The 14,407-nt window shown below is 47.3% G+C and overlaps 1 protein-coding gene across 1 annotated transcript in view; it reads right to left on the bottom strand.

Annotated features, from left to right (window-relative positions):
* LOC134943912 (microfibril-associated glycoprotein 4-like) overlaps positions 1-14,407 on the bottom strand; it is a 58,069-nt gene that overhangs the window by 27,293 nt on the left and 16,369 nt on the right. The window contains exon 3 of the mRNA XM_063932479.1: positions 4,572-4,665. Coding sequence (XP_063788549.1) covers positions 4,572-4,665 — 94 coding nt within the window. The remainder of the gene's footprint in view (positions 1-4,571; positions 4,666-14,407) is intronic.

Here is a 14,407-nt window from a genome sequence, read left to right as displayed (position 1 = left end):
GCACATCTTACATCTGCCCCACCTGCCCTGCATATGGTTTTGCACATTAGCATACCTCCCAACATGACCCTCTCCAGGAGGGACAAAATGCTCTGCTCCTGGACTTCCCTCTTAATTACTTATTGCCATCACCTGTGGTGAAACACCTTTCTTATCAAACAACTAGTTCACCACAGGTGCCGGCAATCATACATTAAGAGGGAAGTCCAGTAACAGAGAATTCTGTCCCTCCTGGAGAGGGTATTTTGCTGCTGCTGTCAGATATGAATTAGGCCCCCTAGACTGTAGCTCATACTTGCCTACCTGCCCCTCTCCATGAGGGAGAAAATGCTCTGTTCCTGGACGTTCCTGGTAATGTATGATTGCCATCACCTGTGGTGAGCTAGGTAATTGATAAGAAAGGTGTTTCACCACAGGTGATGGCAATCATACATTACCAGGAAAGTCCAGGAACAGAGCATTTTCTCCCTCATGGAGAGGGTCAGGTAGGCAAGTATGCTGTATCTTGGAGTGCAGCTGGATTTTGTCCTATTATCTGTTCAGGTAAGATCACTTGCTTGCTTCATTTAGAAGGATTGTTTTTCAAATATATTCCACCATGAGAAATGAACCAGAACTTTTACTCAAGATCTGTAAGTATCAATCTACAGTTTTATCATTTGCTCATATGGAAAAGAACTGATTGCCATTACTTTGCAGCACCTGGAGTACTATGAAGATATTTTTATTGTGTTGCTGCTGTACAAATCACCTGTGTGATCTGAAATATTATGCAGTATTTCTTTACTAAGTCAGTTGTTAAAGCATGCAGTAAATGTGACACTACAGCATTTAATCATTTATATATTAATTTTGGAAATGTCTTGTGCCTTTTAAGGATAGCATTGCTGCATTTATATAAATACTTTGGCTTGCTGTATATACTAGTATTTTTGTTGCTTCTATATGCTCTCTATATTTGAAAAAGACATTACTTGAGAGAATTGTACAGGAAAATATGTATTTATGCTATTGGATTGGAAGACTGGCAAGCATAATCTTCAGTAAATAGTTTTGAAGCTATCCTGAAGATCTGGCATGCTAGTTTCTGAATAGTTTTAGTAATCCATTAGTTTTTTTGTTCTTGTTTAAAATACAGTGTGTGCCTGTGATATAAAACCTGCACTACCTTTAGCTTTAGTTACTGCCGGTCGCCGAGAACCAGTGAATAAATTGTCTGGGAAATAAGTGACTGCTCGTCAAATGGGTTCTGCAGGGTTTAATATCATGGCAGACACTCCTACTAGTACCATGGTTGGTGGTGCCCGCTCATCGTTCCTCCTCTCGGTGACAATCCTCCTCTCAATTGTGGCTTCTCGGTCTTCTAATTGGTGGTAATGCATCCTGCCCCCAAGCCTTTGTTAACAGTTAATACACTCCAGGGGTATACATGTATTGCTGAGTTTTCTAAGAAGGTGTTTAGGAAAGAGACCGTTATACGCTAAATCAGATTGTGTTAAAAGCAAACTGGTTTGGGTGGCAGATATATGAAATGAAGACGGAAACTTCAGTTCCTGTAAGATTTATTATTTATATTATGTGACAAATGGTTGATTTGTATACTAGTCCTAGAGGTCTAGGAGCAGGATTACAACCTGCTGTATCGTGTCCTCTTACTACAATGTAGCTCTGTAGCATATCTCCTCTAACCGTCAGAGAGGATCGTACAGAAAATGCAATTCTATTCTCCCGCTGTTCTGGATGGAGCCCAGTGTTTCCAAGCTGAAACACTCTGCCAACTACTCAGTGCAGACTGATCCATACTGAGGGATCAATAGGGGAATTCGGTGACACACTACCCAGAAAGTGTCCACACATACCAAGAATTAGGTGGCTCCAGGTGCCAGTGGGAGGAGCCTGGGAGAAGTGGTGCCAGTGTCAGAGCCTGTTGGTGGCAGCAAGTTACCCACCCACTATGCAATGGGAGGAGTCGGTAATGGGCAGTTACTGACGGCGATAAGGGAATTCCTTGGGGTGCTGTGTTGCGCTCACTACATAGTTGCCTATCCCCCGGGATCCTGAAGGAGAAGCCCATTTCAAGCTCTAATCTACCTCTGCCCTGCATTTTAAATCTCCAGATTCTTTGAATTATTCACTGCAGCCAGGGCTCCACCAAGGAATTTCTGGGCAAGGACCATGATTTGCTGAGGTCACTATGATTTCTCGCTGGGCACATCAACCTCTGCTGTAGACTCTAGCAAATCCTTGTTGGACTCCCGGCAGGATAGAACATAGCTTGCCTGACCCCTGTGATCTGTTTCTTATCTCAGCGTGTGTGTGTGTGTGTGTGTGTGTGTGTGTGTGTGTGTGTGTGTGTGTGTGTGTGTGTGTGAGCTGTGGAATGTTATTAGTAATCTGTAGGTAAACAAACAAAAAACACAATACAACAAAAAGTTTTAAAATCTTTTTTTTACAGAGATATGATTATTAAAGTAACAATTCACTCAGGGTCAAATTGCATTTGGAATTTGCTGCACAGGCATAACATTTATCATGTATATTGTGCTGTGTGAGAAGAAAACAAATATTGCAGCAAATAGTTGCAAATAAGTACTTGCAAAATTTCCCACAACATACTGTTACTGTTATATAGAAATATCATGCACCAAGCATTTAAACATATATATGGCCACATGTGGGGCTAGACATGCACTTTGGGTGGAGCATGACTAGGGTCACAATCTCATCCTTTTAATTCTGGACACATATTGATTACACAGGTTCTGTGGCTGATTAAAACAAAGTGAAATGGAGTCTTGAAGTTAGTGTAATATGTGGTGAAGCGTACCTGAAGTCTTGTGTAGGTCCCGTTGCGGCTGGTCCGGTCGCCCAGTTCCTGCTTGGGTGGAGCCTGTTGGAATCTGCGGGGGACACCTGTATAGGACCTGGGCAGAAGGACGGAGATACCCCAGTACGGACAACACCCCAAGTGTGTAAGGATCACTACGGTGGGATACGGTAACAAAGATTTATTATAACAGCGGCTACTCCCCGTTCAGGGAAATGGAATTGGTGGTTGGTAACCCTAATACCTTTCAGTTAGGATCTTTACCATTTCTCACATATCATTCACAACAGTAATATGAACATGGCCTAATAATGACACAAATACATTTCAGAACTTTAACGTCCCCAAAAAGGGCCTTTAGAACAGAAGGTTTCGTGAATACACAGGCAGTACATTGAACACGCCACTAGGTGGCACTATGAACTCAATAAAGCGGGTCTCTGGCCCAATATACATATAATCCGGAGAAGTCCAAATGCAAGTGTCCTTGCCAATAACACGGAATGGAAAGTCTAGTGAATGATCACCGGTGGCCACTTAGATGGAGGTTAGGTCAGCCTATTGAGACTGGGGGTTTTGCATAGCCCAAAGCGCTGTCCCTAATTGGGTCTTGTGTTAACTCCACGGGGAAGGCTGGCTTTATGAGGTCCTGGTTACTGCAGGGGGGGGGGGGCACAACACTGGGTCTTGTGTTAACTCCATGGGGAAGGCTGGCTTTATGAGGCCCTGGTTACTACAGGGGGGGCACAACACTGGGTCTTGTGTTAACTCCAGGGGTAAGGCTGGCTTTATGAGGTCCTGGTTACTACAGGGGGCACAACACTGGGGAGCTGATACCTGTTAGTGTTCCAGACGTGCCTCTCTCCTTCTTAGGCGCACAGCGTTTCCTGGTCTTGGCCGCCTCTTCACTGCGGCTCTCTCTCTCTGGCCAGTGGCAGTGGGTCTCCTCTGTTCCCGGCGGCGGCGTGCTCCTCCCCTCTCCGGCGGCTGTGTGACGCTCTCCTCACACAGCCCGGCGGCCAGCAGCAGCGTAGACTCCAGCGGCAGTCACTCGTTCCTCGTTCCCTGCTGCGGCGGTCAGCTGCGCTGGGCTCCGTCGCTTACTTCTCCCAGCTCCCTTCCGACCTCTCTTTTTAGGCGCGCACCCGCAACTCCTCCTCTACTTCTCCCGCTCTGCGGGCAGCCAATCCCTGCATTTTTGGTTGGGAGGCACTGGGTCCTAGTGCTCTCCCGTTAGTCCCCCTTTCAGTCGGTTGCCTAGCAACCAGCCGACCAGCCAAATAAACCCCGGCGGTCCCCGGTGGGTTAAAGTATTCAGCAGTGGCTGGGGCGGATATTGGGCATCACATTAGCAAGCCAGAGAACCTGTGTAATTAATATGTGTCCAGAATTAAAAGGATGAGGTGGTAACCCTAAGCATGACATCCTGCTTCATTGCTGTGCCACGCTTTACACGGCACCTTCTACTACCTTCACCCGGAAATTAGTTCTAAAAATTAGGCACGTAAGGCCCACTTGGGTTATTCCGAGACCAGTAACCAAACCCTATTCTATTTCGCCTGGCAATGAGAATGTGATTGCCTGGCAGAACAAGGTCATCCAGTCACAGCATATATTTCATTAAAATTAAAATAAATAAAAACGGGATTCATATTCTTCCAGTCAGAACCTATAGGAAGTCAGGGTGTCCAATGACAATGTCAGTGTTGCCAGGGAGACCAGTGACCGTTCTAACTTCACTTACTATTCGCCTGGTTCCCGGGCACCATGTCAGCTGTTTGGTGACTCCTCTCCAGAAACAGGAAAAGGACGAGGAGGGTCGGCAACCACCACATTCTCTAAATGGGGAAAAAAGTTTTTTGTTTTACTTGTACATAAGTGAAGGAAAAACCGAAGGAGCTGGTGGGGATCGTAGTACAAAGTGTGTATGTTGATCGATTACACTACAGTAAATAGAGACCCTTTGGGGTATATTATTATTTACTAAAGCTTCTAAAAATGAGAAGTGGTGATAATGCCCATAGCAACCAATCAGATTGTGTCTTATTTCTCAATTGAATCCTAGAAAATGATAGACAGAATAAGATTGGCTGAAATGGACAACATCACCATTTCTTATTTTTAGAAGCTTTAGTAAATATCCCCATATGACTCAAGCTGCTGTGGCTGCTGGGCAGTCAACAAATAAAAACACATAAGAGGAAAATATCACAGCGTTCCTGTCAGACGCATGTACAAGTGATATACTGTGCAGGTATAGTACTGACATTTACAAGAAGGAGTAGCGTGAGGAAATTCACTCTGCTGGCCATACATCACACCAACTTTCCTCCAACCATCCAACTGACCAACCGTCCAACTAGTCTGTCCAACTACAATGCTGCCCCACACACCTAACCAACTTTATCATTACACCGGCCAACTTCTCTCCAACCTGTAATGTCACAGGAGTAGATGGACACGTTCTAGATACTTTTGTTCTTCTTTTTTTTTCAATTTAAAAAAAAAAAAAATTCTGTCTCCTCCTCTCCCTATCCCATCCCAGTACTACCGTCTCCTCCTTCCTCTGTCCCGTCCTGGTCCTCCTCCTCCAAGAACTACCGTCTCCTCCTCCCAGTACTACCGTCTCCACGTCCCAGTACTACCGTCTCCTCCTCCCAGTACTACCGTCTCCTTCTTCCTCTGTCCCATCCCAGTACTAACATCTCATACTCCCAGTACTACTGTCTCCTCCACCCCCTCTCCCAGTACTACCGTCTCCTACTCCCTCTGTCCCATCCTAGTACTACAGTCTCCTCCTCCCTCTGTCCCATCCCAGTACTGTGGTCTCCTCCTCCCTCTATCCCATCCCAGTACAGCCGTCTCCTCCTCCCTCTATCCCATCCCAGTACTGCCGTCTCCTCCTCTTTCTATCCATCCCAGTACTGCCATCTCCTCCTCCCTCTATCCCATCCCAGAACTGCCATCTCCTTCTCCCTCTATCCCATCCCAGTACTGCCATCTCCTTCTCCCTCTATCCCATCCCAGTACTGTCGTCTCCTCCTCTTTCTGTCCATCCCAGTACTGCAGTCTCCTCCTCCCTCTGTCCCATCCCAGTACTACAGTCTCCTCCTTCCTCTGGCCTATCCCAGTACTACCATCTCCTCCTCCCTCTATCTATTCAATCCCAGAACTGCCGTCTCCTCCTCCCTCTGTCCCATCCCAGTACTGCTGTCTCCTCCTCCCTCTATTCCATCCCAGTACTGCCGTCTCCTCCTCCCTCTATTCCATCCCAGTACTGCCGTCTCCTCCTCCCTCTGTCCCATCCCAGTACTGCCGTCTACTCCTCCTCCCTCTGTCCCATCCCAGTACTGCCGTCTACTCCTCCTCCCTCTATCCCATCCCAGTACTGCCGTCTCCTCCTCCCTCTGTCCCATCCCAGTACTGCCGTCTCCTCCTCCTCCTCCTCCTCCTCCCTCTATCCCATCCTAGTACTACAGTCTCCTTCTCCCCCTATCCCATCCCAGTACTGCCGTCTCCTCCTCCCTCTGTCCCATCCCAGTACTACTGTCTGCTCCTCACAGTACTACAGTCTCCTCCTTCCTCTGGCCTATCCCAGTACTACCATCTCCTCCTCCCTCTATCTATCCAATCCCAGAACTGCCGTCTCCTCCTCCCTCTATTCCATCCCAGTACTGCCGTCTCCTCCTCCCTCTGTCCCATCCCAGTACTGCCGTCTCATCCTTCCTCTGTCACATCCTAGTACTACAGTCTTCTTCTCCCTCTATCCCATCCCAGTACTGCTTTCTCCTCCTCCCTCTGTCCCATCCCAGTACTGCTGTCTCCTCCTCCCTCTGTCCCATCCCAGTACTGACGTCTCCTCCTCCCTCTGTCCCATCCCAGTACTGCCGTCTACTCCTCCTCCCTCTATCCCATCCCAGTACTGCCGTCTCCTCCTCCCTCTGTCCCATCCCAGTACTGCCGTCTCCTCCTCCTCCTCCTCCCTCTATCCCATCCTAGTACTACAGTCTCCTTCTCCCCCTATCCCATCCCAGTACTGCTGTCTCCTCCTCCCTCTGTCCCATCCCAGTACTGCCGTCTCCTCCTCCCTCTGTCCCATCCCAGTACTACTGTCTGCTCCTCACAGTACTACAGTCTCCTCCTTCCTCTGGCCTATCCCAGTACTACCATCTCCTCCTCCCTCTATCTATCCAATCCCAGAACTGCCGTCTCCTTCTCCCTCTATTCCATCCCAGTACTGCCGTCTCCTCCTCCCTCTGTCCCATCCCAGTACTGCCGTCTCATCCTTCCTCTGTCACATCCTAGTACTACAGTCTTCTTCTTCCTCTATCCCATCCCAGTACTGCTTTCTCCTCCTCCCTCTGTCCCATCCCAGTACTGCTGTCTCCTCCTCCATCTGTCCCATCCCAGTACTGCTGTCTCCTCCTCCCTCTGTCCCATCCCAGTACTGCTGTCTCCTCCTCCCTCTGTCCCATCCCAGTACTACTGTCTGCTCCTCACAGTACTACAGTCTCCTCCTTCCTCTGGCCTATCCCAGTACTACCATCTCCTCCTCCCTCTATCTATCCAATCCCAGAACTGCCGTCTCCTTCTCCCTCTATTCCATCCCAGTACTGCCGTCTCCTCCACCCTCTTTCCCATCCCAGGACTGCTATATCCTCATGCTCAGTCACAAACTGTTAAAAATTGTTCCTGGCATCCAGCTGTAATAGCAGATTTTATTTTGTTATATCACCACTGATTGAATGTGTCTAAAGTCTACAAACCTGTGACTTGAAGGTTCTGTGTTACTACTTATCAACATATTTTACAAGTTTCATTACAATTGGAACAGCTAACAGTCCGACCAGTATATGGTTTCATATCTTCAACTCAACAAATATATTCTGCAAATCTGTGTGTATCTAGCCAATAAAAGCATGGGGGTTTATTACATATTTTGAGCAAAGCATTTACGCTAGAAGGCCCCGTCAAGGAAATCCATTTTTCCAAGTCCCTACACTCTCATACATGGATGTGTCCTTTGTCAGCTTACACGATTACCCACGCCAAGCTGCATAAAGTCGAACTGGTGATCTCCCTATGGCTATTGGCTGCGTAATACATTTTTTAAAACAAAATGTAAAAAAAATTTGCCCATGCTCGGTTTTACCCATATTGAACATGGTACTAGCTGCATGGCAATATTAAAACCATGTATATATACAGTGGTGAGATGGCTTGTTTCTCACAACAATTTCCCACATTTCTGTAGATCATCTCCCCCCAAGAGAGAAAAAGAAGGCCTGCACATTCTGCACCTGCAGTGGAATTCTGGAACTCCAGGCTTTGTGGAGTGCACAACTCAAAGTGGGAAGATATAATGCTGGGAATTTACAGCTTACCCAGAGCCAGTAGGAAATCAGAAGCTGGAGAGGGGTTTAAAACTCCCATTCACCCACTGCTTGGGGCACTGATGCCTGCTAGAGGACAGCTAGTAGGCTGAAGTCTCCGTAGTGCCATTGACTGATAACATTGGCTGTGTCAGGAGAGCATGGCGGATGGTGGTTGCAAGTCATTGCATCCAGCAGAATGACTCTAAGCACGGGGAGTGCTAAACTTTTATGTTTCGGCTTATTTTTGCATGCACCTGTGTTTCAGGCTTAAGCCTGAGCAGAGCCAGTCCTAGGCATACGCAAACTAGGCAATTGCCTAGGGCATTTGGAATGCCTAGGGGCACAAGCAGCTTCTGCTGATTAAAATGATATGCAGCATGCCTATATTCTGTGTGTGACTGCAGCTGTATCTGCATACAAAATGCTACATTGCAAAGAATTCCTGGAAATCACTGTAATGTAGCATTTCGTATGTGTTATGTGAATAAGGATAATTATGTGAATACAGTATGATGTAATGTGAATAAGGGACACTACTGTGAGGAATAACATTTATAAGGTGAAGTGGTACTACTGTGTGATGTAATGTGAATAAGGGACATTATCGCATGATATAATGTGAATAAAGTTGCACTACTGTTGGCATACTTTGAATTGGGGGGTACTATTGTGTGGCCATGCCCCTTTCTGGCAAGCACACTCCCTTTTTTGGGCTGTGCACCGAATGTGCGCACTGTTCCTATTTAAAACATAGGGGTTAGGAGCAACAAAATGAGGACTGCTATGGGCGAGGGGTGATGGTGCTGGAAAAGGGGTGCAGGGTCAGAGGTGAAACTAATGGCGGTGCTAGGGGGCACCTACCAAAATCTTGCCTAGGGCATCATATTGGTTGGGGCCGGCTCTGAGCACTAATCAGTGTTTGATGCCAGTAAAAACACTGTGTTTAACAGGAAAACTTGCCTAAGAGTCCTTATTTCAAGTACCCGTTGTACAATTCAAAATGGAAAGGCTTTTATCAGTGCTAAAAAGAATATGCTGTGTGTGTGCGTGTGTGTGTGTGTGTGTGTGTGTGTGTGTGTGGCAAATAAAATTATGGAGATTTTGTTCATATTTTGATCAAAACATTTAAGCTTGCAGCCCCCATCAAGGGATCCCATTTTTCCGCAAGTCCCAAGACTTGCGTGTAGACTGCCATGTATGCTCATGGATTTACCGCTAGACAACATAGGCAATAGCTTAGGGCATGGCAGGTCTCGGGGAGGGGGGGGGAGGGGGGGGGGGGCTATAGACAGGCAGAGCCCTGAATCATAAGCTGCTGCTGAGGGGCACATTGGGGCTAATTCAGACCTGATCGCTGTCAACGACTGTCTCAGCCCTGCGATCGCCTTTTCCTGATTGACATATTGACTATATAATGACGCTGCTGTGTGTGCTCATATTTTGATCAAAACATTTAAGCTTGCATCCCTTGATGAAGACACTGCTTGTGTCGAAACGCGTCGGGAGGAGGACCTGTTTGTTGTGAGGGAAACGGTTGGGACATCACTTGTGGAGTTGAGCGGCCGGTACCGGGGACGCCCGAGTGGGAACATCTTTAAAACCTGCTGGTATTGTCTACTTTGTAGACCACTTCATATGGTGAGAGACCACCCTTAACCCTGTCTTGTATGTGTTCAACATAGTGAATAAAAGATATTGCACCATTGGAGGTTTTTCTATCTTTCTTTTTTGGGGTCACACTTGTGGAGAGGAAGACCAAAGCCATTTAGAACCTACACTGGTGGAACTCCAGCTCCCCCCAAAAGTGTGATGGTCTACTCTTAAAAAAGTAGACTCAATTATAGGTACAAAGCTTATTAAAAGATTCCATCTGAATCATTCCTGTATATGTATGATACACTATGAATGTTTATTTATGTTTTTTTTGAGCGCCTTTGGATTCTAATGGCATTCCATTGACCAAGGGATCCCATTTTTCCGCAAGTCCCAAGACTGGCATGTATGCTCAACACCATTTTCTTTTGTTTTGTTTAAAGGTTTTGCCTAGTACTGTCATGGCTGCTTTCAACCAAAGCTAGTTGGGTGTGGCTCACAAGCCATCCCTATATAGATGCAGTGGCGTATTTACCGCTAGACAACATAGGCAATAGCTTAGGGCATGGCAGGTCTTGGGGGGGGCTATAGACAGGCAGAGACCTGAATCATAAGCTGCCGCTGAGGGGCACATTGGGGCTAATTCAGACCTGATCGCTGTCAACGGCTGTCTCAGCCCTGCGATCACCTCTGCCTGATTCACAGGCCGAGGCGGTCGCTGGGTGGGAGGGGACGGGCCGGCGGCGTTTGGCAGCCATTTAGGGGGCACCGACATCACACACAGCCGATGCGACCCAGACAGCGATGAGTAGCTACCTGCCAGTGTCCAGGAGCTGCGCTGGTAAGGAGCTACTCTTCCAGTACAAAATCATCGCTGCTGTGCGCTTTGGTACTTGTGCGGTGCGGAGTAGGGTCTGACATGCGAGGCGGACTAGCCCTGTGCTGGGCGTCTCCCCGCATGTCAGGGAAGCTGATCGTAGATGTACAAAATTAGGCACATTGTCCCCTTTTCAGCGATGCTAAGACTGCAACGCGCGTGATGGACTGAGTGATCCGTACAACGTGCTCACGTGGCAGGGACAGCCGGTCAGTTTTCCCATCACATCACCTCGTCCAAGGTCGCAGATGAGGTGGAGGACCGGAGGAGCTACTCGCAGCCTGGAGCCTGTCACCGGAGGAGGAGGAGCTACTCGCAGCCTGGAGCCTGTCACCGGAGGAGGAGGAGCTACTCGCAGCCTGGAGCCTGTCACCGGAGGAGGAGGAGCTACTCGCAGCCTGGAGCCTGTCACCGGAGGAGGAGGAGCTACTCGCAGCCTGGAGCCTGTCACCGGAGGAGGAGGAGCTACTCGCAGCCTGGAGCCTGTCCTCGGAGGAGGAGGAGCTACTCGCAGCCTGGAGCCTGTCACCGGAGGAGGAGGAGCTTGTAGCAGCATGCGCACCCGCAGCGTTCCGAGGGAAAGTCCCACCGGCCAACCGCTGTGTCCACCGGCTCTGTGGGTAAGTGGGGGTCCAGGGCAGACTCACCCATTCTTGTGACGGTCACATCACTGTGCTGAATGCCGGTGATTGGGCGCGGGAGGGGGGTGGGGGGGTGGCTCATTATACACATTGCTAGAAGGTGCTGCACTTAGGATGCCTTCAATAATGACACACACAGCAGCACCATTAAATAATCAACGTTTCAATCTGGTATACAGATGTGTCCACATACATCTTTGCTACAGTATATCCCGCCATGTACTGTATGATACGGTTCAGCATGCCATAGACTCAGTTTTTATTAATTTGATTTTTTTAATATATTATTTTATACATATTCTATTATGGTAAACAATTTTTTTTAAATCCATCCTCTCGTTACTCGTGAAAATCAGCTTAGGCGTGTTTTGCACATTGCGCTAAATTGAGCAAAATAGCAAAGATGTACATGAACACATCGATTGTCATCAGGATACCATACCTGATGACAATCTATACCAGACTGAAAACTTCAAACTTTTCCAAAACTAGGCCCCAAACAGCACCTCATGCAAAGATGTCGAAGAGGTGCAATGAGGTAGCTGTATGACTAAGCCAAGCGACACAAACAATTCCAGCTGGAAATATACGTCCAAATCACTGGAATTAATTGGCAAAATCACTGTAATTATACGTCCAAAACACTGTAATTAATTGGCAAGTTCACTGTAATTAATAATTATACGTCCAAATCACTGGAATTACATGGCAAAATCTCGCTATCGCCTGCCTAGTGAAGTGGAATCTAGATGGGATTTGGTACCGGGGACACAATACCTCCATCAATTGTCTAAATCCCACTGCACTAATGGCGGATACCGGACGCACGTCTAACACCAATATAAGTGTCAAGGCCTCAGTTATGAGGGCTTCCATCCTCATGTGAAGCTGAACCACTAGCCTTGAACATAGGCCAGGGCCTCAGCCGTTCCTTGCCACTCCGTGTCGTAAATGGCATATTGGCAAAGAAGAAAGGTGGGAGTAGTAGGGCGCTGTATTGGTTTTTGATAGGCTGGCCTGGGGGGGTATGAGTCCCCTATTAGACTCCAAAGGAAAAAGCAAACTAGAAAAGATTTCACTCCCCCTTTTGGGCGCCAAAAAAACCTTGTAACTACCTAGTGCTAGGTGTCAAAAGATGATAAAATAAGTAAATAAAAAGTATTTTTAATAAAAGTAACACTGGTTAAAATACATTAACATAAAATGCAAATTATGCAACAATGCAGACAGGAGAAAGTCATACCGGTGGGGGTGTATGGAGCCACAGGTGTTGAGGTAAAGCAGAGTATCCCGGGAAAATACCCTGTTTCTGGCTCCAAAGACTTTTCCCTCCGACCGTGATGAAAAGTTCAAACGTCCGTAGAAGATGAATGCACAGCAGGGCAATGCCGATGCGTTTTCGGGACTATCCTGTTCCTTTTTCAAGGCCTTGAAAAAGGGACAGGATAGTCCCAAAAACGCGTCTGCGTTGCCCTGCTGTGCATTCATCATCTACGGACGTTTGAACTTTTCATCACGGTCGGTGGGAAAAATCTTTGGAGCCAGAAACGGTATTTTCCCAGCATATTGGCAAGTTTACGTTTCTCCTCAAACCATTTAAATTTCTTTTTTTGGGTCTTTTTACTGAACTTTGGCTTTTTGGATTTTGCATGCCCTCTACTATCACATTGGGCATCGGCCTTGGCAGACGACGTTGATGGCATTTCATCATCTATGTCATGACTAGTGGCAGCAGCTTCAGCACTAGGAGGAAGTGGTTCTTGATCTTTCCCTATTTTATACTCCAAATTTTTGTTCTCCATTATGTTTCTGGAGTTATATAACACAATGGGGGGTAATTCCAAGTTGATCGCAGCGGGAATTTTGTTAGCAATTGGGCAAAACCATGTGCACTGCAGGGGGGGCAGATATAACATGTGCAGAGAGAGATAGATTTGGGTGTGGTGAGGGGATCCGGACTGAAAGTCGACAGTAACTAGGTCGACAATGTCTAGGTCGACCACTATTGGTCGACAGTAACTAAGTCGACAGGGTGTCTAGGTCGACAGGGTCTTTAGGTCGACATGTTCTAGGTCGACAGGTCAAAAGGTCGACATGAGTTTTTCACAATTTTTTTATTTTTTTGAACCTTTTCATACTTAGCGATCCACGTGGACTACGATTGGAATGGAAATCTGTGCCGAGCGAAGCGGTAGCGGTGCGAAGGCACCATGCCCGAAGCATGGCGAGCGAAGCGAGCCATGCAAGGGGACGCGGTGCACTAATTGGGGTTCCCGGTCACTTTACGAAGAAAACGACACCAAAATAACATGAAAAACTCATGTTGACCTAAAGACCCTGTCGACCTAAAGACCCTGTCGACCTAGACACCCTGTCGACCTAGTTACTGTTGACCAATAGTGGTCGACCTAGACATTGTCGACCTAGTTACTGTCGACTTTCAATACCACACCCGTGGTGAGTTCAATCTGCAATCTAAATTGCAGTGTAAAAATAAAGGAGCCAGTATTTACCCTGCACAGAAACAAAATAACCCACCCAAATCTAACTCTCTCTGCACATGTTATATCTGCCTCCCCTGTATTGCACATGGGCCCTCATTCCGAGTTGTTCGCTCGCAAGGCGATTTTAGCAGAGTTGCTCACGCTAAGCCGCCGCCTACTGGGAGTGAATCTTAGCTTCTTAAAATTGCGACCGATGTATTCGCAATATTGCGATTACAAACTACTTAGCAGTTTCAGAGTAGCTTCAGACTTACTCGGCATCTGCGATCAGTTCAGTGCTTGTCGTTCCTGGTTTGACGTCATAAACACACCCAGCGTTTGCCCAGACACTCCTCCGTTTCTCCAGCCACTCCCGCGTTTTTTCCGGAAACGGTAGCGTTTTTATCCACACGCCCATAAAACGCTGTGTTTCCGCCCAGTAACACCCATTTCCTGTCAATCACACTACGATCGCCGGAGCGAAGAAAAAGCCGTGAGTAAAAAAACTATCTTCATAGCAAAATTACTTGGCGCAGTCGCAGTGCGAACATTGCGCATGCGTACTAAGCAGAAAAACGCTGCGATGCGAAGAAAATTACCGAGCGAACGAC

The sequence above is a fragment of the Pseudophryne corroboree genome, chromosome 7, assembly GCF_028390025.1.
Source record: "Pseudophryne corroboree isolate aPseCor3 chromosome 7, aPseCor3.hap2, whole genome shotgun sequence".
NCBI classification, from domain to species: Eukaryota; Metazoa; Chordata; class Amphibia; order Anura; family Myobatrachidae; genus Pseudophryne; species Pseudophryne corroboree.
The sequence above is the reverse complement of the archived record's forward strand: the minus strand, read 5'-3'. Positions and strand labels throughout refer to the sequence as shown.